Consider the following 24954-nt stretch of genomic DNA (forward strand, 5'->3'; position numbering starts at 1 on the left):
GTTGAAAATGATCCAGTTGAGATTTTTATATTTATCATAATACACTACAACCGTCAAAATGGTTATAAAACAGTAAAACCTGACACCTAATCAACACAACGAAACAAATTTAATTGAACAATCCTTCTTTCCCCGCTGCTCGATAAATAGTGACCCACGCCAGTGGAATAAACTTTTAAAACATAAAAATAACCTTCTACACCAACTTACCCATTTTCGATGCCCAGCGACAAAAAGTCGTCACCCTCGAGGGCACTGTGCCGACCGGTCCAGAGGATTAGCCCGTTCGCTGAGTGCGTTTTAAAGCGGAGATTCAAATCAATCTCGTAGCTAATGACACGCCGCATCGTTTCGGCGTCACTGTAGTGAAAGTAGCTGTCCGTGCCGGTAAAACACGCGCCCTGATACTTGCGGAAGTATTTGTTTTTGTACTTGATGCTGCGAAGGATGTCATCCTCGTCATTTCGCGGGTCTGCCTGTGGTTTCTGTGGCTGCTGTTGATGCTGTTGCTGCTGCTGTTGCTGGCGCTGACGGTGATCTGATTGACTGTCCTGTTGGTGTGGTTGCTGCCCGCGCGCCGCATATCGGTTCCGTAGACCGGTGTCCTTTGATTCGTGCTGGTCGCCATCGTCTTCCTGCTCAACCCCATTCCGACGGCGGTGATGGCTCGGAGCACGGTGGTCGTGATGTTGATGGTGATGTGCACCCTCGTCGTGAGTCTCCTCCGCGTCCGTCTCGGTCAGCTCGTACTCGCGCTGCGTAAGGGACGGCTCACCATACCCGTCTGACGATGGTCCGACACCCCAAAAGCTGGCATCCAGTGTCTCATCCGCGTCGTTGTCGTTGTCATTATGATTTTTCATAATCCGGTTCATCTCCTCGATCAGTGTCTCATCGATCTCGGGCTCGGTTTGCTTTCCCTGCTGTCCCGGCCGGTTCGGTCTGTTCCCCCGACTGCGCCAGGAGCTTCCCTGCTTTCGGTGAAGCAGAAAATCGGGACGGTACGGTATCCGGTCGCCATGCTGGTCGTAATCTTTACCGTACCCATCGCCATCGTAAGCAGCTACATCGTCAGCGCTATTACTGTCGTCATTGTCGTCGTCGTGGTGGTCTTCGCTGTCAGCGAAAGATGACGACGGTTCATCGCTGCCCGTATCCTTATTGCTGGCCGGCAACGTCTCCGGCGTTGCTTCCGGCCGCCGCAACCGATGGGCAATGTTCGCCGGATCCTTCACCGTCTTGCCATGCTTGGGTGAAGACTCTTCACTCACATCCACCTGCGGTCTGTGGTTGCTCCGTGTCGCATCATCGTCGTCGCCATCGTCATCATCATCATCATCATCTTCGTCCCCATGCTCAACCGGCATCATGTCACCCGCTCCATCACCTTCGCCAGCATCGTTTGCCTTCATCACCATCGTCATTTTTCGGTCATTACCCACCATCGTTCCGGTGCTCGCATCATAAACCCCGGACCGTCGACCCTCGGAAAACTCATCCTCCCTGACCTCCGCACCCTTGAGCCCGCCGTGCTGTGGCCGTTCATCCACAGCAGCAGATTCCATGCCATTTTCAACCATCGCTATCTCCCCACCGCCGTAATCTGCGTAATCATTCGATTGCGTGGAAAATGAGTCCTTTGATTTCTGCTGATCGATCCAAACGATTATCTTTTCATTAGCGACGGTGGATGCAGCCGGGCTAGCTACCGTCGAGGATGTTTCTGCTGCTCCGTTCGCGTGCGACTGTTGTTTATCAGCCTCATTAGCCGTGAATGCTGCTGGTGGAGCAGTTTTTATTTCACCCGCAGCCGATTGATACCGGTTCCATCTGCGACGATTCCTCGGTTGATTGTAACCGTTCCCGGAGCTCATACCCTGCGTGCCGAAGCTGCCGTCGTCATCATCATCATCGTCGCCTTCATCATCCCCGTCGTCACTCTGGTAGTAGTCGTTGTATCCCTCGTCACTTTCCTCCGAGCTACCGTCGCCGACATCCGCCGGATTATTATCATGCGGCAAAGTACTGTCTTCCGGTGGTGGAGCTTGCGTCGTCGAGATTGAGCTTCCCAGGGGAGTCGTTAACGGCTGCGTCGGCTCGGATGCTACCGTCGAGCGAGACGATGGCGGTGCGACTGCCTGTTCTTGCTGTTTGCGCTTCAGCAGCCGCTGCTGCTTTTCAATTACTTCCGATGGCAGCTCCTCGGCTTTGTTGCACTGGCGGTTCTGCGGGTTGCATTGGCATTCGTAGGTGTCGAGATTCGGGACGCACTTAGCAAGTGGACCGCACGGTCGGGCAACGCACGCATGCGGACAGTTTTCCACGTTCGATCCACCGAGTGCCTCCGAAATGATAGCAATAGTGCGATCGTTGATATCGACCTGAAAAGATAAAAAAAAAAAACGAACAGTGATGCATAAAAGGTATGCCGAGTTGTTCATGCATTTAGTGCTACGGTTCACATGTAATTTGAGACAGTTGAATGATTTCGACATGATATCTAATCGTGTGTATAACGATATCAACCATACGATTCTACGTTGTCATATCATATCATATCACGATTATTATCAGCATCATCACTCTACTTTGTAGTATCGAGTTGACATATTAACTGATGTTAAAGGACATACTACAGTAAATGTGCCTTATGTGTTGCAATTTATGGTAGTCCAATGTAGTGATACAGATGTGTTTGAATGCATTTAAAATGCCAAGAAGTTTGTAATAATCGAGTTTTGGTACCTATAGTTGTTGTATGATCGTTTAGAAAGAAACCTTAAAATACTGTATTTATTCGGAATGAAAGTTTGTTTGAAGTTTGTAGTTTATTTTATACATATCGTTATTTTGTAGTTATTGACAGCATTTATGAGTTTGTTTATGCATGATTTAGATTATTTCCACAAAATTATGGTTTTTTTTATCGATACGTAACATAGTGACACCATTTATCTTTTAAATCATCTGTAAAAGGTCAGAAAAGAATTTATACTTAGAAAATAACTTGAATACTTTTAAATTATTGAATACAATGGAATTTAGTGTACTATATCCGCTTATGGTACAACCATGATATAATATAACATTTATGCTAAACTGTATTCAAGATTGTTTTAACCAACAGTATTCAACCAACAAATTTGCTTAAAGCTAGTTAAATCTTTCATAGAATATCCTCTTTACAAATCCGTTTTAAAATCTCCATTCTCGTTTTTTTTAATGAAAATGTTGTTTAATTGAAAGATCTAACCAAAACAAGATCTTATTATCACATTCCAATTATTTTTTTAAACTATTGTATCAGGTAGCTCAATTATAAATAGAAAAGCAAAATTTCATAAAACCAATATGGAACCTAATTTTATTTGAAAAATATCAATTGATGCAATATAAGCTAGTTTCCCGCGGCTATTCCGATTGTCGTGACAGTCTCATTTTTCAAATTTGCTCGTTCTTATGCAAACTATTATCTGAATAATACTCTAAAGCAAATTATCTTCGTGCCTTCTTTCGTTCTACTGAAAGCAATCACTCTAAGCTTACCTTCTGAATGCACCCGGCGAATGATCCTTTATCCCGCAGGCTCGTTGGCAGCGTGTGTACATTGTGGATGCCGCCAAGATAAAGGCTGTGTGGCAGGGAAAGATGCCAGAACCCGTTCGGCGACACCGTCATCACTTCCGGCAGCTGATCGATCTGTGCGGTTTAGTGGTTTGACAAAATGAAAATGGCAAACAGAATTAATAAAAAAGATGTCACGGAAGTTGACGGGGCAAGGGGCGGCCTAGCTTAAAATTGTATTAATTAGAGTGATCTGTTTGGATTCTTGAGACGCTCAGCATAATGGATGGAGCAAGTAAATGGTTTGCATCGTAGTTGGCCAGCTACCCTGACTGCTGACTGACAGCTTTAATTTAATAAAACAATTTTACTCCTTCCCATTGCTGGCTTCATGGTTACATAGCCCTTTACATGGGTTTGTCTATGCGCTGCGAATTAAAAAAATGAATGAAAAAACATACCTTGGACCAGGTTATACTAGCAAGGACAGATTTTTTTGTAGTGAAAAAAAAAACTTATGAAGGATGTGTATATTGTCAGTCCACAGAGTAGTCAACGGCCCAACGGTAAGTAGAATCACACTGACGAATGGGATGGTGGGTATAATTACAAAATAAAAATTTAATTAAACCATTCCACTCATTCTGCCGTCTGCTTATGCAGATTGCATCACCATTCGTGTTCAGTGCAGGAACTGGCTCACAAAACTGACAGCAGTATAAGTCATTCAAAGTTTCGACCTGGTTTGTAACTGGCAAAGGCTCAACATATAAAAAAAAGTCCATGTAAAAGGCTTTTTGGGTTCAAAACTAAAAAAAGAACACCCGTGGAGTAGGACAGAAAAGATCAGGAAGATGAGAAGCAAATGCAAACGGATCCATTTGCATAGACCATCCGTATGTCAGTGCTGGAAGTAATCTTTCCATTTTGCTATGATTTTAACTGATATCTAACAAGAGCCACATGGCGTAAAACAGCCTTTACTGCAGCTAGGCTGCACACATACGGAATGATGTCCGGCACTTACCTTCAGCACGGCCAACCGTGACGTTCGGGACACTTTTATCGTATGCCACTGTCCCATGGAGAGCGGGAACTCGCTCCTGCAAGAGAGGAAAGAAGGATGGGTAGAGTTGAAATATTTTGGTGCTAAATCATTGTTCTTCCATGCTGGTTTGTAAATGAATACAGTTACTAAGCAATCAGAGTACGGCTGCACGAACTTTAAGTGAAGATATGTTAAATAATCTTTTCGCTAGGAGATTGTGTTGAAGTTACTTTAACATTAGGTATGTTAGTATTTTACTAGGAATGTCTTACATGTTTCGGTTAATACATCCATCTATCTTTTTTTAGGAAATGTATATTAGTTCAAAATCTATTTGCCTCAAAATAAGTTTTGTAAATTTCCTCAAATTAATATTCTAACACAGAAATGGTATCCGTTCCAACCGCTGAACATTGTAATTACATTGTGGATATCCAACAGGAACAATCGATCCAGATGCTCGTGCAATTTAAGCCAGGATCGCTTTGTTTGACATGACCAACAGAGGACGAGCTCTCTCCTCGCACTATTGTCCACCATGAGCGAGCTTTCACATTTTGTGCTGTAATATTTGCGGTACAAAAACAATTAAGTTTTATCCTTGTATTACAAGGGAATGAAGTACCGCCCGGTCTATACGACGGAACAGTCCGAATAAAGCTAAACCCAACCCCTTCAAAAGAGCAAGGACTCACCGAATGTGTTGCCATGTGCCGTGTTTAGATCACTCACACGTTCTACACAAAGCAACCGAGCAGCTACGGGTCGTACAGGAAGCAGTGACCACAGAACCGCTGGCACTATTATGAAGAGTTTTTCCACTCACCATTTCCACTCGCCATTTCTTTGGCAATGCGGCCTCGACTGCAGCCGATGTACAATCGTTACTGCACTGGGTCGAAAGCGACCAAAGATGCACATCCCGGCCCCGGTGGATACGGTGCGCGAACGTTCCTCATATGCGAAACCTCCTACGTGCAACTTTACGCTAGCTTCCGTCGAAAACACTCGAGGAAATAATAGTTTAATGGCTTTTCGAGCTGGTACAGTCACGAATAAATTATATTTCTGAAACACGTTCCACTTCGTGGTGGCCCGGGGGCCAAATCAAGGACCTCTTTGCCATTCGCACCGGGCCAAGGGTGTAGATAAGCAAAGTTTTATCAGCGCTCGGTACACGATTGTTCCTTCTGCTTCTGCTGGCTTTTCTTTACTCTTGTTTTTTGTTTGGGCCGCACTTTCTGCGTGAGCGCTTGCTAATATCTTCCCGGAAGCTGAATGAACCATTAAAGCTGTCGAGTGCAGCACCGTTTCGTGAATTATTTTGCGTCTTTTGCGCTGTAAAAATAGATTGTTTTGCTTTGTGCTCAGTGCACTAACCGGGCGTGTAAAGCATGGTGCGGGAAGGAATGGATAATGAATTTGAACCAATTGGAGATCTGCTTGACAGTCAGTTGTTTATTTGAGGATTGCAAATAGGTTTGCTCTAAGGTAAGAATTGGATTAAAAAAATAATTAAAATAATACATTACAAGGAAATAGAATAGAATAGAAGTAAATGTTCCATTCGTTGTAATTTTATATAAAAATACACAACATGTAGACAACATTAAATAATAATGCTTTTTTAGATACAGCTTTAAAAATAACATGAACTTGATATAACTATAATTGAAAAAGTGAAATACCATTAAAATTCTGGGTATACATGAAATACAATCACAGCAACTAAAGCAAATAAAACGTGGCATTTCCATTTGCCTCATTTGTCACCGTACACAACACGATTAACGTTTTTGCGGTTACCAAACAAAGTGTGCACTCTCGCAATCTTTTCCCCACAGTTGAAGAACTACCCCCAAAACAACTGAATCCGGGCAGGGCGTTCATGAGACTCCAGGGACAATGGGCTATTTGTTCATCTCACCTAGGCGAAGGCTGATGAGGATTTGGTGGCAGAAACGGAACGATTAAACGTTACCAGCCTGTACAAACTCCCACCAACTGGAACGTTCGTACATACCGTCTGGGTGCACGCCGAAAACAGTTGCGCTTGGGGAGATCGGAATTGAAATTTTAATTAAATTCCATCCATCCGCCCGGATCGGGGTTGTTCTGACCTGCGGACGCTCGCGTTGCTAATGACTGCTCGCGAAAGTAGATTAAATTCGCGCATTAACATCAATCAACGCGTCGCAAAGGATTATCGGACGGATGGCGTGCGATAGTCGCGCTGCGAAGGTGGTTTAGTAACTGCGAACTTCTAACAAATCGTCCCCGACTTGTATGCAAACGTGCTAAAGGTGTAATTAATTTTTATTTTTAAGTGCCACTGCAATAGCACTGACAGCACCAACCGACTCGAGGTGTTTTGTGGCTGATACTTAAGGTAAAAGCGTAATGTACATTTCGTGCTACAACCTTTGTTTGTCGTTCAAACGAGTTTGCAAAAAGAGCGTCAAAATGATCAAAACGTTCATCAATTTCATTCACAAAAGTGTTCCGAGTAGCAGAAGGTCGACGAAAGTTTCACTTCCAGTGGGAAGGAGTGTAGCATGGAACAGTTTCTCCATTTGCAGCTAAACGCACCCGCGAATGAATGCAATTTACATATTTAAATGCTTGCCAGTTTTTGTGCCCTTGTCCACCATTTTCTCAAGATGCACATTTCCATTCCCACCGGTTCATCAACAGCAAACGCACACTTTCCTTTTTCCACCATTCCATGTTAAAGGATCTCTTTAACCGATCGTCATCGCGAACCGGTGGCAAGGAAAACGATGTCCATTAGTTGATCAACTGTCTTTTTTTTTTGCTCAAGAAAAGTGCCTTTGGTTGGCAGCAAAAGTAAAAAGTAAAAAAGGAAGAACGAAAACCGAAACATCAAACTCGTTTACTGAACGTTCGTGACAGTTTTCACACCGCCCTTGCGTGCTGGTGAAAAAGACCCGGCACGTAAATTAGATAAATTCTTCCCACCTTCTTCCCGTTCGGCGAAAGGAAGCTAGAGACGCCCTCATTTGATGGGAAAAATGATGGCCTTTCCACTCCCATGTTCCACATCCTTCTTACTGCGGGGGCCTCCAAGTCCAAAGGGGAAGGCGTTAGGAAACTCGCTCGCCTCATTTGCACAGTTCCGCATGGCTTTCCGCATTTTAACGACACGCAGTCGATTGGGGCTCAGGCAATCGACGATGATGGGGTAGCTGCCTTCCAAAAACTCTCTCCCCTGTTTCTTCCGTTTGCACCCTCATCACTAACCTGACACCGCCCGCCAGCTCCGTTCGTGCGAACTCATTAAACTTAAATAAACATCGATATTATCATTCATTTAGTAAAGTTTTCAAATTATTTCCTGCCTCCGTATGGCTGTCGTATTCTTTCTTTTTTTTCTGTACGTTGCTGATGAAAGAAGCAAGAAAGATGACCATAAAATTGGAAGCGTTTCATCAATTGAATCGACTGCTTTATGGTCGACAGTAGCCGACGGAGGAGGGGGAATGATTTTTACTTCATTCTTTAATGAAAAGAAAAGAAGTAATGATGCCGCGCTCGCTTTACGCATAATAAATAGGCAACACTTTTTCAGACATCCTTTTTCTTTTGCTTAGGCTTGTTGTAACTAGGCTAGGCTAATTTAGACTTGATGATGAATTTAGGCTATTGATTACATCTCACCTTCCATTGTAATGAAAGTGAAATAATATTAATAGACAGCCATTTTCTTCACCAAACGAAAAACATTTTCATTTAGGAAAAAAATGAATTGTGTCTAATTTTGATCATAAAGTTGTTTAGTTTTAACTTCCAATACTTATCTTCATGTACGTGTAAATACTGTAAATATTGTTTTTTTCACAACTACAACAACGACACCATGCACATAAAAAATATTACTATACTAATGTACCTGGTGAGAACTTAACAAAACTTAAAAAAATGTCTATTAAGATATAATTAAAATTATGTTTTAACATAAAATGTTCGCTAAACTAATCCTTCAACTGCTTCTTGCAAAGACATTCGATGTAGCAATTCAATGGGAATGCGATACTAAAATATTTTAGCTACTTTATGGATTTTTTAAAAACAAAACAATAAAAGGAATTGATCGGCTAATTGGTGACACAAATGTCAAATGACTCCCTGCAAATGAAATGAAGACCATACAATTCAATTTTGCAACCAAATTTAAAAACTTTATGTCTAATTGATTTAAGCATCCATTCTGTATCAAGAAGAAACGACCCTGTGAGATCAGCAAATTAATCATACGTAAATACAAGGTATATCATGTTGAGATTAAACAATCTAACCACACGTAAATATAAGAAATATCATGCTGAGATTAAACCGAGGAAATTGATACCTCGAATAAGAAGAAATATTTTCTATATCATAAGCAATGTAGTCGATAAAACATAAAACAAAATTATAATATTTTTACACAACATATCTGTACTTAACAGACAATGACCCAGAAATCGGTCAAGTAACTCTCAAATATTTCAAACTCATATTTCTTATTAAAAAATTCTAGACCTATAACGAAAATGAAATCGTTTAATCTCTATCCAAACAAATCCACTAATGTTTTTTTAAAGTAGTCATCAACTAACATATTCGTTAGTCTAAAATGCATCATATACATTCCCTAAAAGTCACTTCCAATGCTGCATCATCGTTTAACGATCTTGACATCGCAAACCATTTTTGAAAGCAATTTCTTTCATAGACATCAACTGATTTGATTAGGAGCGGCATTGGAAAACTCCACACGAGCTCCCCGGAACACGGAAAGGTATCGAAGCGAATAAGTTCATCATGTCGGTATGAATCGATTCACATATCCATCATTCCCGAAGCCCATCATCATCAGCGTCAGTTTTACGGGGGTAGATGTGAATTAACGCTGGAAACTAGCCCAAAACGCAGCCCAATCCTCGTCCCCTCAAACGCTTCGCTGGAGCCGTGTGCCAGGGACTTGTCCGGGGAAAAAGGATTTGATTGCAATTTAAAAGTCGTTTCTTCCCTGCTACCGTTTCCCCGACCGGTTAGGCTGCACAGTGCATGGTGCGAATGGAGGAACGGAGTCCGACACTCACCTGACGGTTGCTGGCCCGCTGCCCAGATCGTACGTGAACTCGACGTGGCCCATGTTGAGGCAGAGCGAAATGTAATCACCATACTCGTGGTGCCCGCTGTACAGCAGCAGCCCGTCCTCTAGCAGCGGCTTGATGATGATCTGTCCGACGAAGCAGGCGTATTATGGGGCGCAAAGGTGAGGAAAGCCGGAACGTGAACGGCATCACAGGTATCACAACGCCCGGTTTGGGATAAGGTGGGATCGATTTCAAATGCATTTTCCGGTTGGTTTGTTTGGGCAGCAAAATTGATTGCCATTCACCCGTCCCGGATCGTTGCACGGGGAGATAGGGGCGGGAGTTAGGGGCGGGTGTTAGGGACGGGTAAAAATAGTTCGGTTAGATTTGGCAAAATGGCAAGTGAGATTGGAGACCAGCAGCATTCAGAGAAGGTAGGGAGTGAAGGGGTTATTGTGGGAGACACGGACCGCGTGTTGGCGATAATGATCCCGATGCCGGAATGATTATGTGTCGGTGGTAGCGGTCGGTGTCGATGAACGCCCGGGTCGGTGCAGGAATGGGTGATTGAATCGAATGTTGTGCAGAATGGAAAGGTTGTGAGGGGGTGGATAATAATGGTATAGCGATGTTTATTTGCAGTTGCGATTCATTAGCGAAACAATCAGCGGCCGCAGTAGTCGTGGTTGGTTAGGGGCCGGGTGGCAGAACAAGCCGTTGGTGTGTGTGTGTGTGTGTGTGTGTGTGTGTGTGTGTGAGTGTGTGTGTGTGTGTGTTATCCGCCGCGACGGCCCATCCAATCGTGGTGGAAGTACAGCAGCACAAGCAGTTGACAAAAGAGACACAAAAGAGATGGATTAGAATCAGTCGATTTGTGCCGCGTGTAAATGTATTAACGCACAAGAACGTGCCATATAATAATGAACAGTGAAACGCAGCAACATTATCTATGACAGTGTTTGGTTCGATAAGTTAATCAGTGTTTCAAATGACACAAACGTCCCTGCAATTGCACAGCGCATAGCTTGTCGCTCGATGCTCACTAATCCGATAGCTTGCGAGTGTGAATAAATTGACAATTTACATACTCGGTCTATTGGACCATTCTCGTGAATTGGACATAATTTAACAACTGTACGTTAGTTCCGTTGCGGTGCTTTGTTTTGCATGCATGTATATGTGCCTGTGTGGATTAATTAGACCTCAAATTGGTAAACACCTTTGATTTATTATTGTTTGGGTGTATGTTTTTGAAGAGTTGCACAAAAAAGGGATTTGAGTGCTTTTAATTTAGCCAAGCTAATGAGTTGCAATGCATTCGCATGTCCAACCGATTAGGGCATCGAGTCCATAAGTGTTAATTGAGCTTGAGTCTTTAAGCCTGGATACATTTGGTACCAGGAAAGCGTTAGAAAACTGTCATTGATAATGTTGTTAGTTATGTATTAGTTATAAACCATTTAAAATTATTCCATTCAAAATAAAATGTAGTTAAATTAAACATATGTACCTTAAGCTCGAACCAAATAATGCAGCTATCGCCCAGTGGAGCATATCGTAGATAAGAAGATCCGTTGAATGAAGGCACCTTTGAAGAACAGATAAAAGAAAATAAATCTTTTTTATGTTCGTGTATGTAAACAGGAAAATGTGCTACATATGTTCTTAAGGCGTTTGCTTTCATCAAGCATCTATGTTCAAATTATTTTGCACTTGATTGTAATATGCATCAACGTGATAGAAAATTTTGGTTTAAGTATTTAAATGTTTGTTTTTTAAATTAGTAATTCCGGTTTAAAACAGTTTTGTATGAAAACAGTTTGATTTTTTTTACAAACTTATGAATGATTATTTTTACATTAAACTCATAAGTTTGATATTTTTTACATACTCATCATTTTTTACAACAATTTATTCATTTTTTACATTATTATCATTTTGAAATCGTTTGTTACTACTTATAACAGTCATAGAACTATTATTCTAAAAATTTTTAAAAATAATCATTGCAACCTTGCAAATTATTTTACTTTTACTAACAAAAAGTTATGCACAAATTCTCTTTTTATTTGCATAATAATGTGATTAAAAAATTAATATATTTGTTATTGTTATTGAAAGCTCTATTATTTCTTTTTAAGACTACAACCAAGCTTAAACGATAAAAAAATCATCAATGAACAAACCAAACAAAAACACAAAGATCAACGATTAGCTTGCACTTTGCTACCTATTGGTGAGGGCACACTGTCAGTAGTTTACTTTTTTTCGGTTCACCTCGTACACGCTACTTCTCTATTAATCACGTACCTGTAAATCCAGTCGCATCTCGCATAAATCACCGCCAAATCCCAGCGGACAGAGACAGATGGCACCGTCATCCGACGGCAGACATTTACCGCCGTGTTGGCAGGGATAGCGACTGCACCGATCGGTTATGCATTCCTCTGCACGATTCGTGATCCCGGCATTGGTCGCGGTCGTGAAAAACAAGGCACGACGAGGGAAAGACGCAAACACAGTGTGTGTGAAAGAAGGGGCCACCCATTTCCAGCGCCAGCAACAGTACCAGCAGTACAAGCAGCATTATCATGATGATGTTTCCATATTTTTCATTTCCCATTATTCAGTTCGCCGTCCGTTTTGAGCGATGTACACGTGTACACGATGGGTTGGAATAGCGCCGAACAATGTTTACGTTGTGATGTGTGGGGGTTATTTTTTTGTAGTTGTTGTTCCATGAGTTGTGTTTCATTTTTCCATTATTTATTATTTGATCCCGGGGCATCACCAGCATCATCGTCGTCATAGCGCCACATCACCGGATGCATAGGGTTGAAGGTAAATTGATATTGAGGGTAAATTGAAGAGGGAAAGAAGAAAAATAGAAGAAGGAAAATAAAATATCAACTAGGTATTTTGTTCAGCGGAGTTGTGAAACCGTGCTGGTGAACGTAATTTTTGACATACAATTAACCCGCCCTCTGCGCTATTTTTCACCACACAAAGCACACGCCACGGGTCATTTATTCTACAGCAAGGGATAAATAGAAATGAATACGGGAGAACTATGCAAGGCAAGAAAAAAGAAAAACATCCAGCACAAAAGAAAGCAAAAACATTTTCACGAGCGGGTATGTAAGCGAAACAAATTGGCAGCTACGGTTTAGCCTATGGAAAAATTTTGGGAAGAAAAATTAATTATCATTTAATTAAATTGTAACGCAGTACGATCATCGCTTGCAGCGAAACAAAAAAAAAGTCATCAACCCGGGATAACACCAAACGGGCCAGAAACGGAATGCAATGCGCGGGAATAAGGCCTGCAGTCGTAAAAGCCCTGCAGGGAGAATGGCGCCTTCGCTTAATTCAGTTATCTCTCCGGACGCTCCCACGATTTGCGCTCTTTTGCACGACGCTCCGCACCCGTTTTCTGTTGGGTGTTGTGTGCTAATGGAAATGAAGTTTAAAATTAAGATGAACAAAAACTGCAGTAAACTTGGCTACACAACATCATGCGAATAAACCGGTTGTGCTGGAAAATGGTACCACGTTAAAGTTTTCCGCCAACGGGTTCGCTGTGGCGCAAAAGGACTTCGTTGCATCATGAGACAAGTGGGAGAAGAGAGCAAGGAAAGGTGAGGCAAAGGACAATAAAGGGTGTGAATGTTTCAGAGCAAGAAAGTTTACCGGTGGCCGGTAGAAAGAGTCATAAGAAATCAGCATCCTCCGGGAAGATGCAAAAGTCTTTCCTGGTCAGTGCCTCTTGAAATACGGAATAAACTAATTTGACAGGAAGTTTATTTAAGCTCGCGGGATTTTTCTGTAGCTTAAAGCATATAATTAATCTAAAGCTAGAAAGTATTTATTTTTATATTATGTCTATATATTTTTACGTATAGACTAGTTGGCTCGGGAAGAACATGATATAATAATAGTGAAATTAATTCATAATTGAGAAATTATTTAAAAATTTAATTTAATTTTTTGTAAATGGATAGCTGAAGAAAATCGCTTGAGAATCAGATAAATGAAAATGTTGTGTTAGTTCTTGTAGAAACGGCAATTTTTTGTTCCACTGTATGATGGAGACGCATGGTCAATGTGTAGCGGTATAACATCGGATACGCAAAACAATTTCCCTGATATTAAAAGATGGGACGAACCTATTCGTATACAAATTACTAAACGTCTTTTAGTATGACATTAAATTCCGTCTAACTCTTCTAAATTTAATTACTGTGATATGGCTTGGCAGACTAATCATCATGGTCGAAATTAAGGTTAAATTTCGCGTATGTAACACTAACGATGTTTGTACACGATAATGAAATGTGCATTCGAAACCAGAAACGAATATAAAAACCAATATTGACACACAATTTGTAAAATTATCCAAATGTACGTTTGTCTCAATAGTTTTTCATTCGTTAAAGCTTTTGTACTAAGTTGAATATCTACAAATTTTGTGGGACATGGTAGAAAGAGGTCATATATCGCCTTTATGCTTTTATTGCTCTTGGTTTGTAGTTTTAGTTGACTGATCACACTTTTGCACAATCTGTTGCCAATTTTTAACTGATCAATCTTGGTTGGATGATATAATTACAGAATGTAAACAAGAATATCACCAGTCCCGTTGCTAAACATAATTTACTGATTATATGATTTATAAAATTTTATAATGTAATAATTCAAGTGCAAATATAAATAAATCAAATGCTTTCTCCTAACTCGCAGCTCTCGATCACTTACTAAATATGGCCCTTTACCTCAAAAGCTTGCCGACCACTGTTATAAACCATTAAAAATTTACACAACAGCAGACCTTGGGATGCTGACAACTTGTTTGCTATTTTATTTCTGTTATTTATTAGCTTTTCGTTCGTTCACTGCAATGAAATACCTTTTGTGTTCAATCTCACCTTGTATGATTTGACTCGGTATGTTAGTTTAAAAAGTATTCATGTGGATCACATATCCGATGAATTAAATAGATAAATGGAACACCAAAGTATATAAAGTAACCATTACATTAACGCACAATTTCAGTAACGCTGTTGTTTTTAAGAACAAAATGGTAAGTGTGAAATTTCCAAGAAAAGGATTTGATAAAATAACACATAAAATAATATAATAACAAACGCAACTCACTACTTTTTTTTGGGAATTATGTGAGTATGAATGGAAAGAATGTGATTGAAATTGTGATTAATAACCACAATGTGCGGTGAGTAACGAAAAGGAGACATCCCATTCACTATACTTCCAAATAGCATTATTTATCCTAGGGTTTTTTTGTTCTATAGTCAATGAAATCATATTATATACAACCAATGATAAAACAAAGTAAAGATAAATAACATCGCGATCACGATCGAATGCGGTTTATTCACCTCGCTTTTAACCATGTACGAGATTATTTCCCGTTTCAGAAAGCAATCAAGCCGTGCGAACGCTATGCCTTAAGGCGTACTGCAGGATTAGGAAACATCAGGAAAACTGATACTGATGTATATAATCATAATGATATGTTTTAATTCCTTGAATTGAATTCTCGCTTTATGCGCTTTACGATCGATGGTACCAGACTGCTTACTTGCAACACGACAACAGTTGAAAAACTAATTTAGCTACAGTGCGCGTGCGTTGTTCTCGATTTGTGAAAATATGTGTGTGTGCTTTTATCCTCGGGTTTCATATTTTATTCCTTATATCGTCAAACCGCATGAACTGATTCTGTCTGAAATGTCAAAACCAATTGCTACAATAAGATGGCCATTCCATGATACCGCGAGAAAAATACACGCTGAGCGTTATAGCAAAACAATGGAGAGAGAAAAGTTTGCACTTCAGTACGGATCACTGCTTTTAGTTGAATGCGTTCCCGCCTTGAAGGTGTCTGCTCTCAGATTGCCATATCATGCAGCAGTGTTCCCTTTGTCGGCGACTTGTTTTCCATCCTGAATTGTTTGTATATTGTACTTTGCTTGAATTTGTGTTTCCATTTAGACGTATTTACCATCCAGCAGAAAAGTTTTGCCAGTTTGGATACACAGGAAAGCAAATACACACGGTCGATTTATGCCTTGGGGCGGAATGTATCAAAACATAAAAAAGAAACACAAAATATGCAACAACAAAGCGTGCGGGCAAAAAGAATGTGTCATGCGTAAGTGAGAAAAGCTTTCAAATCTACCAGTTCGTGTATTTGTAGGTGGTTTGTTTTTCACGCTAAAAGAACACATTCTAACGCAACCGCTAGTGGTAGCTTGGAAGTTTCTTTTCGGTCGGTTTCTTTTTCCATGCTATGTTGTCGGCAAACTTTTACTTACGGATATCGAATCCATGTGACACGTCGCCGAGTGAGCCCTGCTGGAAGTTGTAATCGTGATCATTAGCGACAAACTTTCGTATACATCCGGTGAAGCCGGTGCTGACGGGAAGCTTCCGGTCCAGGCCAGTGATGTTGCCGTACCCGCCGAGGAAAACTGGCTCACGGAAAGTGATACGCGAAAACAGGCCCTACAGGAGCAGAGAAAAGAAGAAATAGCAAAGAAAATCTGGATAAGAAATTTTGTTTTCATGGACGCTACAGTAAAATCAACACCGAGACGCAAAGGTGCGTTGATTGAGCTGATACTAGCGGCAGATAATACTTGAGCGATGTAATGGAACACATCAGCAATGGTGTGATGTTTGAAGGCCGTTGTGCTGTGCACGGTTTTTGGTTCTGTTTATCAAACTGATGATGTGAATGCGTGCTGATGAGAAGTTGGGTAATTGGTCTTGCTATAGGAGGCAAAAATATGATACGATCATGATGAGCGACGGTAAACAGCCCAGAACAACAATGTAAATAAGGCGGAAAGGGTCACTGATGAAACACAACGGAAAATAATGACTATTTAGTTAAAGGTAGGCTTGAGCTTTCCTAAATGCATTTTTTGTGTAAATAAGTTTTTTTTTACTGAAGTTTACTAATTATTTTTGAACATCGTTACATTTGGATAACTGATGCTAGAAGAGTGTTATAGTTTAAATCTTATTAATAACTGCAGCACCTAGTAGTTAAACATTCCATTCGAAACTAAATGGACTCATTGAATTCATTGGACTTCTTGGTCAACTGAAAATTCGTAATCCTTCATCGACATCCAATGACCTAGGGAGTTAATCTACCATTATGGAACACGTTGCCAACCAATGCCTTATCGTAATCTCCACAATCACTTATACCAGAGGCAACCTACTCGAATGCACGGGTACATTGTTCCTAGCCAAAGTTCGCGTTCAATGCTCCAGAGCTAATATGTTCTGAAACCACCAGACTTAAGCACGTCGTTAATCAGAAGGATTTCCGTACTTGAAAGTGCAGCAGTAGTTATAGGCACATCGTTAGCCACCTACTGCCACCTCACGTTAGCCCGCCGGACTGATATATTAAGTCATTAGCAGCAAATTGAATCCCTGCCATATTGCTGTCGGCTGGCCCGGTTCTCCGTTCGGCCGCTTGCTGACCCACCCGCATGACCCGAATATCATAGCCGTGGGTAGATGAAGTCGGGTCGTTGGACTCGTGTTAAGGAGCACTACAGACAAATCTCGATTTCGACCCACATAATCACACCGTAACTCTGTTGAAAATTTTCACTTCATTTAACATCAATTTTCTCGCCAGCTTTCTACGCATATCGGGTCGCTTCATGACAGCCTTGTCTATTACCCGCCGCTCAACAGTAGCTGGGAATTGAAATGTCGAGGTCCTGTGTCAGGCCAGGGTTAAAATTATCGCCATCTCCGGACGACACGATGACAATTTATGGTACCGAAGGAAAGCATACATCGAGCTTGGGTGGAGTCAGGGAACGGGTATCGCAGGAAAATTTCACACGCAATTGTGCGAACTTTAACCATGCACAGTCACAATTCCGAACGTCTGGGCAACACATTTACACGGATCAACAATTTGGCTCGCTGCATAATTGATGCAGTGTGGTACAACACCGCCAGCCACCGCTAGTAGCTGTCGATAATTGAGTGCACATTTAGGTCAGTAGTTTTATTGTGCACAAGAAAACGCCGTTAATCCATCTGCGATGCACTATCGAGCGATGATTGTTCGTGCGATAAATGACACAGATTAATGCAATCCGACGTTGGTGATCAATTTGTGGTGGTGAAATATTAACACAAAAGGTCAATTTATTCATTGAAACGATATGCTACCGCAATGCAAACGGGACGATCCTCAAGGATGCGAGGAATAAAAAAAAACGATTTAGTTCACGGTTTGTTTGTAGATTCTTGATGTCGACTGTAGATAAGCCGATGATAGGAAATGTCAGATATGAATTAATGCAATATCCTACAGAATCCCAAGGCTATTGGGAAAAGCTAAAGGATGCTTCAGTTGGTCGAGTGTGAAGCATGTAAGTCGAGCCACTGCTTCCAGTGCGTTTGTGTTTAATGAAAACAAGTAAGAGATTGTGTAGCTTGTCGTCCCTTTGTGCCGTCCAACCTACCATACCGAGCTTCCGGCACTCAATCGATGACAAATGGTCCAATCTTGAGAATTACTTAGCTCCATCCTAATTTATCGGGGCGTACAGAGTACGATCGGCCCTATGCTGCGTACGTTGCACTATAGCGTTCACCAATAACCTCCTTCGTCTGACTGCTAAAGCTCGACCAACATCCACTAGAAACCCCCAGTAGCGGGTCTTCCGACGAGCACCCGGCTGTAATCTGGAGAGTAAACATAATTAAAATCCCATTGTTTCCGGCTTGTATCCTGCACCATGGCTAGGCACTAAGCTCTCTCTCTCTCTATCTCTCTCGAGCACGTGGCGTTGATTGGAGGGTTGGAGCGCAGGGATTATGCAACTGGTTTTCCTCCGGAAACCTATCTGCTGTGCTTCCGGAAAAGGGTTCGCGTTGGCGCGGTTGGAGGACAACATAGGCGCATGGCAAGAGCTTGTCGTTGTAAAATTGTTAATTCCAGCAACATCATGACGCTGAGTTTGTGCTGTATTTAACACAGCGAAAGTCCGGCCAACAGTTTGTACAGGAGTGTTAAAAATCGGAACAATGGGAACGCTGAAACTGGTGGATGCAGAACAATTGATTTACATGGAAGCGATAGCAGCGTAAATATTATTTTACACGACTGTTGATCGTAAGGATGTTGCTGTTGAAATTGCACTATTCAATCCAAACGGCAAATAATTAGCAACGAAAGCAGAGGGAGAATTCTCCGTTTACATGTATGTCAAATGCAACACTGGCTTCTTTGGAAGTGAAGCAAAGCTATTTCAAAGCGATTGAAATTGCTATTTAATTCATTTGAAAACAGAAATTCTATTATCGGGATGCTTTGTTTTTTTTCAAATAAATGTTTAATTTGATGAATTTGATTTGATGGATACAGAAAAGTCAGTCACCGAATTATTTATCGACTTAGATATAAAAAGATATTGATCGATTAAAAAATCATTTACAATCAAGCATCAAAATAACAAGATTTTTTTATTGTAAGAATCAAAGTTATCATAATATTTTGATACCTCTTACAAGATCCAAAGTCTTGATTAAAATACCAGTTGTCCTGTAAAATATAAATAATTATACTTATAATTTCTAGCTAAAACAGTAAACCACATCGGATACATATCTCTCAAAATAACATTAGACAGCAGACAGACAGCCACACACTCCCTTCAGAAGCTTAAGGTACTCGAGCATCAAAACCAATGCGAGTTTTGAGGTCCATCGAAAGCAAAAACTGTTGCCCAATTCCACACAAAGCAGATGCACCCACGACCCTTTTCGCTGCAATGTTATTTATTCGGAAATGAATGCAGTAACGATTTCTTCTCCCGCTTCCGCAACCTACCGAACCCCTTTGCGAACGTCACACAAATCAACCACACCCGGAGCAGCCCGGGACGAAACAATCGGTCAGCACCCTCGTTCACCGTACCAGCAGCTGCCGGGGTTTCCCGCCTTCGGACGGAGCAAAGTTGCAAAAATAATCAATTTGTATTCTTCCGTTCGCAGCATAATACTGCAATTTCCTTGCCCGGGAAACGAACACTCTGCTGCTTCCACGCCGACAGAGGCGTCGGAAGAAGTTCCGATCGGGAAGAAAGTTCGCCCCCCGTCTTGCACTTGCGGTTCCGGTGCGAGTTGGATGGAGTTGGTTCCGGCGAATCTCACCAACTACACCACAGTGCGGTTAGCTCCGTTTCCAGTTGGCATTGCAGTGCAATGCACAAATTCTTTTGTTGTGGAAAATACAAACAATCCTGATGAAATTTGTGGTCTTGGTGATGCAATACGGACAACGATACTGCTGCAGTGCGACCACACTGCGATCCGGGGCTCCGGCAAGAGTAGTTTGGATCGTGTGGGTGTACCGCACGCGCACAAGCTTCAAAAGGTTGAAACTGAGCTCGGTCAACTTAAAGCGCGAGAAAAATATCCCTTACCTTGGAGCGTCCCTGCACCCGGTTGCCTTGGTTCAGTACGAGCCACGCGTCCCACCGGTGCCGATAGATGGTAATAGTGTTCCACTGGTTAAGGACGATCGTTTCCTCTGACTTGACGCGACCCATTCCAGATCCACAATCGAACCTGTTTTGTTGGAAAGAAGAAAAGAAAGAAGAAAAGATGTAGTTATAAATTCAAGAAACAATGCGAATGAATGTGATACTATCTCAATAACAATCGAGACATAATTGCGTTCCAAAATAGATAACAAATTGGTTATGCTGGCCTATAATGAAAGTTCAGGAATGAAGTATCTTTTGAAGATATGCAGACTCCGACTATTATATGTCTTCCGAACGGGTAATTTATACCCGACAACTTGCCCAAACCGTTCGCCTGTTCGTTAGTGTATACATTCTTGATGGCAAATTTTGAACCGGCATTCTCTAGTAGTAAAGTCCAACACAATCGGCTTACCAGCGAGCGGATTAAAATGGCAAAGTTTCAGCGCTAGAGCTCACTGTTTTAGGGGCGATTGAAAACTTTTCATTTGTCTGCCCATCCCATTCAACTCTTGCGCTCCCGTTAAACGACTGCCATCCATTATCTTTTGTCATGCTCACAGCTTAAAATGTGACTGTTGAGTGAAGCTGTACGAGTTACTGCCATCGTTCCGCTTTCGGAGCGAAACGCCTAACGATGTGAAAATTATCCTTGCCAATGACAGGAGTCTACATAATTCACAATGGTACGACTGAAAATATTGTTCCGCATTCATCGGAGCGAGCACGGAGAATGGTTGAAGGTTTCGGTCGAAATGCGAAAAGACCATAGAGCCTCATCAACGTCCCAATCAAAGTCTTCTCAATAAGCCGACCTCCGGCCCCGCCAGCCACTGCAGCGGCGAGCTTTGGTGGACGAGCTTTTGTGCAGCGGAAAGTAAATAAAACGTGACGGTAATTTTTCCCGCCCAGCTTCATCTATCATCAATTAAAACTAATTCGTTCCACTTTCGCGCTCGAACAATGGTCATCGATCCATTTTGCCGCCCGCCGGTTGATGTGATACGGGCACGAGGCTATCGGAAAGGAAATATTGACACCAATAGAGGGATCGTTTATCACGCCAGTTGTCGGTGTCGGTACAGGGAATGGGTCATACTTTCTAGATGAGTTGCTTTCGTGTCCAAGATGGATTCTGCAGGGGAGTGTGCATCAAAGTGTAGAATTGCGCTAACATGCTGCATGTACTGTGGCACGTAGGAAGGATTTATTCTGTTTATAGCGTTTATAAGTGTTCTGTCTGGAAATAAATTACTTTATTAGCACACTAACCGGGATGGGTAGCATTAAGCTAAGGCTTGCACTTTCAGCAACAATGTACGTCTAATTGAGGCGTTAGAACAATTATATGTTGAGTTACGGTGTCAAATTTGATATTTATGAAGAGCTTTGCTAACAAGATTACTTTAAGAAATCAGTCTTGTTTGTTTTCGGTTTGACTTTTCATTTAAGAGTAGCTACATAAATAAATAGATAAAAATATACACTTAACGCTTGTTTATACTTTACCTCCTATGCATAACAAGGCGTTTCGTTGATTTTTTTAAAACCTACAATACAAGTTAATAACAAGCAGTTCTTTTACATTGAGTTGGATATAATTTTTCAACAGGTAGCTTTAAAGCGATTCTTTGATTATTTACTGCAACAATTCGTCCTAAATGTAAGTACTATCCTGTTCGCATGTGTGAGCACCGATTCTGAAACCCCATCGGAGCCAGAGCATAGTTTATGCTAGCCGCTAAACAAGACACTCAAGTGGTACCCGCAAGCCTCGAATCATGAAAAATGGTCGGCAAATATTTTCCATTTACCACACCGAACCGGGCACAACTCTGCACCAGACACTGGCAAGCCTCACCCTCCACTGCACACTGTGTCTCTGTCGGGATCCTTTTCCTCGCCCATGAAAACGTCTAGTGGTAATGGTGGTGACCCAACGGGCATGCAGGCTTGGACACATTCACCCACACATCCACACATACGACCCAACGCGTAACAAAGCGGAAAAGTGTTCGCCCCACAACGGTAGTTGCAGTTGCGCCGTTTGCTTTCACCCATCCGAAGCATCCAAACCAGCCTGTCGAAGTGGTTCAACACATACATTTATCTTGCATAATTGAACATTCCTAGGAAATTAATGTACACATAAATATCAGTTGCCAGCTGATTTATGGGCGCAAGTTTTTGTCTCTCCCGCCGCCGGACCGAGCTCGAGCCGACACGAATTTCGTGGTAATCCTTGGTACTCTTGGCACACAAATGGGTGGCCATCGGTCGGTTTCCGGCAATTTGGTCAGGCTGGATCGAGAAATGAAGATGTGAATGTTGCGTTTTTTGCGGTGTGTTGGATAGGGCCGTAGGAAAGGACAAATGGACTAGGTTAAAATCGGATATAATTCAACGGCTCGGAGAACTCACTCCTTGTGAAAATTTTGTTAACGTTTCTAATATAAGAGACTGTTAATGAGTTAATTCAATAAAAAAAAACTTTTGAAAAATATTAACTCTCTCACCGTTTAATAGATGCTTAGAAAAGTTACCACGAATCTAAACATCAATATTAACTTGTTTTTAAGTGCGGTATTGAGTTAATGCATGTTATTAGTTCCCTTACTGCATTTTTAATCCTAGCTTACAAGTCCAAAGAAAACATTATTAAATTAAGATATTTATTGTTGATACAGTCAATGAATGATTGAATGAAAATACTTAATAAGACTATATTTCTATTCGTAGGTAATATATCGTAATTTGAGAAAGAAACGACAGAATTGTTTGTGGGCAAGATACCAACCATAATGTTCTTGCATAATCTTGCTGAGTCAGGTTAGTAAATGTTTGACGGGAATTTAAATAGTTCCTAGAATGTATAAATGAACAAATACAATTTTTAATTTTATTATTACGTGATTGCTAAACAACCAAACCTATCAAAGAAGCAACCATTTTGATCGATAAATCTATATAATCAATTCTAGCAAAAAGGTTGTTTGTTTTCAACGTCCGCTTTCAGTCTCCAACAAAAGCAAAGATGATTTTGCTTTGCTAGCTAAAATAAGAAGGCTACGAAAGGATCTTTAGCTTGCCAATCAATGTGGCGTTAGAGCAAAAATATATACTTCAAAACTGTGCGCCCAAAATGTTGAGATCGCTTTCCAAACCCTGTCTCGGTAGAAAGGTTGAAAATAGCACATACACACATACTAGCACACTGCCTTTAATTTTTCTCGGTTCGTTATTGTCACGTGCAAGTGAACTGAGTCAATATGTTTCTTCCACTCTCCGTGCTACCATTCCGGTCGATTGGAACAACACCATTAAAGGCAAAACCTTCATGCTGTAACTCAATTAAGTTGTTGACAAACATTTTCGAACATTGCTACGGGGAGAGGAAATGTCGTACAGCAAACCGTCCAAAACACGTACCACCCCTACCCAAAATAAGGGCCAACGACAAGGATATTGTACCGGGACGTTTCACTTTAAAGCGCCAGCGTTTGCACTTGGTGGTGTATTTGTAAATTAAGCGCACCCAAAGCAAACAAACTGACGGAATGGATCTATTTTTAAGTGTGGTGTGTAAAGTTTGTTGGCAGACGTAGAGCTTGAGCGAGCGGATAGGAGACTGTGAGTGTGCGGGAAATGTGTTGCATTTAAAATAAGGCAAATGAGGCAGAGCAGCAACCAGAAAAAGGTTATCCTTTTGCTATGTACATTTTTTTATGTGCCATTTGGTGTGAGATTTTTTATTTTCGCATTGCTCCTTGTTGTTGCTCAAACAATCCTTCCTTTCCAGGTTAACTAATGGTTAGCGCCATTAGCCGAAAAGGGCCTCCGTTCTAACAAACGACCTGGTAGGCAGAAGACTGTGTGCTTCATTTACCAACAGTTTTACAGTTTCTCGTAATGGGGAAAATGGTTCACTTTCTGGCGTGTGCTTTCGGGGTTGGTTCATTTTAATTTATTTGGCAAAAATGGATTACAACGCACATAGCCCCTATTGCACGTTTTCCCTTGATGATTAATTCTACAAGTTGTTATAAAACTTTAGAGTGCAATTCCTGCCAGTTGCGATCAAGCGAGAGCAGCAGAATCTGTTGAATTTATAGTGCGTTTTTGAGTGTACGTACCAGAACTCGACGAACCCTTGGTGCAGCAGCAGAGCCATAAAGTCGCCCGTCAAATCGTCTCGCTCGCCGGTCAGTAGTAAAATTCCATCAAACGATTCCGGTCGAAACTCGATGTGTAGCTAGAGTTAGAGAAGACACAAAAAACACATGAGAGATTATTATCAAATATTGTGGAAACATTAAAACCCATTTTATAAAGTACATAAACAAAATGTTAGTTGTGTTGGTTTCAAGAGCTTTGCTTGTTTGCCTCATTAGTCGTTGTATGTGCTTTATAGGGTAAATGTACCTATAGTGGTGGTAGTACCAATAGTGGTGGTATTGCACTAAAATGTGGTCTCTACGGTAAATTAAAAGTTATTAAGTTATTTTCGTCAGTGTGAAATGTTCTTTAGCCTTTTACAAAGAATTTAAAAGATAAATGGGACCATTCCGTTTCTTCGTGACCGAAAAATCCATTATTTTGTGAAATATGTCAACATTTTTCCAAAATCCTTAGGATTTCATAACGAAACTCGTATTTCTGTTAACGTTATAAATGATCACTAACCCAC

The 24954-nt window shown here is 41.3% G+C and overlaps 1 protein-coding gene across 7 annotated transcripts in view; it reads right to left on the reverse strand.

Annotated features, from left to right (window-relative positions):
* LOC1274724 (uncharacterized) overlaps window positions 1-24954 on the reverse strand; it is a 129690-nt gene that overhangs the window by 15716 nt on the left and 89020 nt on the right. For all 7 annotated transcript variants that reach the window (XM_061642305.1, XM_061642304.1, XM_061642302.1 and 4 more), the window contains 9 exons: window positions 24401-24519; window positions 20205-20349; window positions 16050-16239; window positions 12025-12161; window positions 11225-11302; window positions 9718-9857; window positions 4592-4667; window positions 3547-3699; window positions 211-2381 (listed from right to left, as the gene is read on the reverse strand). In XM_061642305.1, the coding sequence (XP_061498289.1) occupies window positions 211-2381; window positions 3547-3699; window positions 4592-4667; window positions 9718-9857; window positions 11225-11302; window positions 12025-12161; window positions 16050-16239; window positions 20205-20349; window positions 24401-24519 (3209 nt within the window). The remainder of the gene's footprint in view (window positions 1-210; window positions 2382-3546; window positions 3700-4591; window positions 4668-9717; window positions 9858-11224; window positions 11303-12024; window positions 12162-16049; window positions 16240-20204; window positions 20350-24400; window positions 24520-24954) is intronic.

This window comes from Anopheles gambiae, chromosome 2 (assembly GCF_943734735.2).
Source record: "Anopheles gambiae chromosome 2, idAnoGambNW_F1_1, whole genome shotgun sequence".
Lineage (NCBI taxonomy): Eukaryota > Metazoa > Arthropoda > Insecta > Diptera > Culicidae > Anopheles > Anopheles gambiae.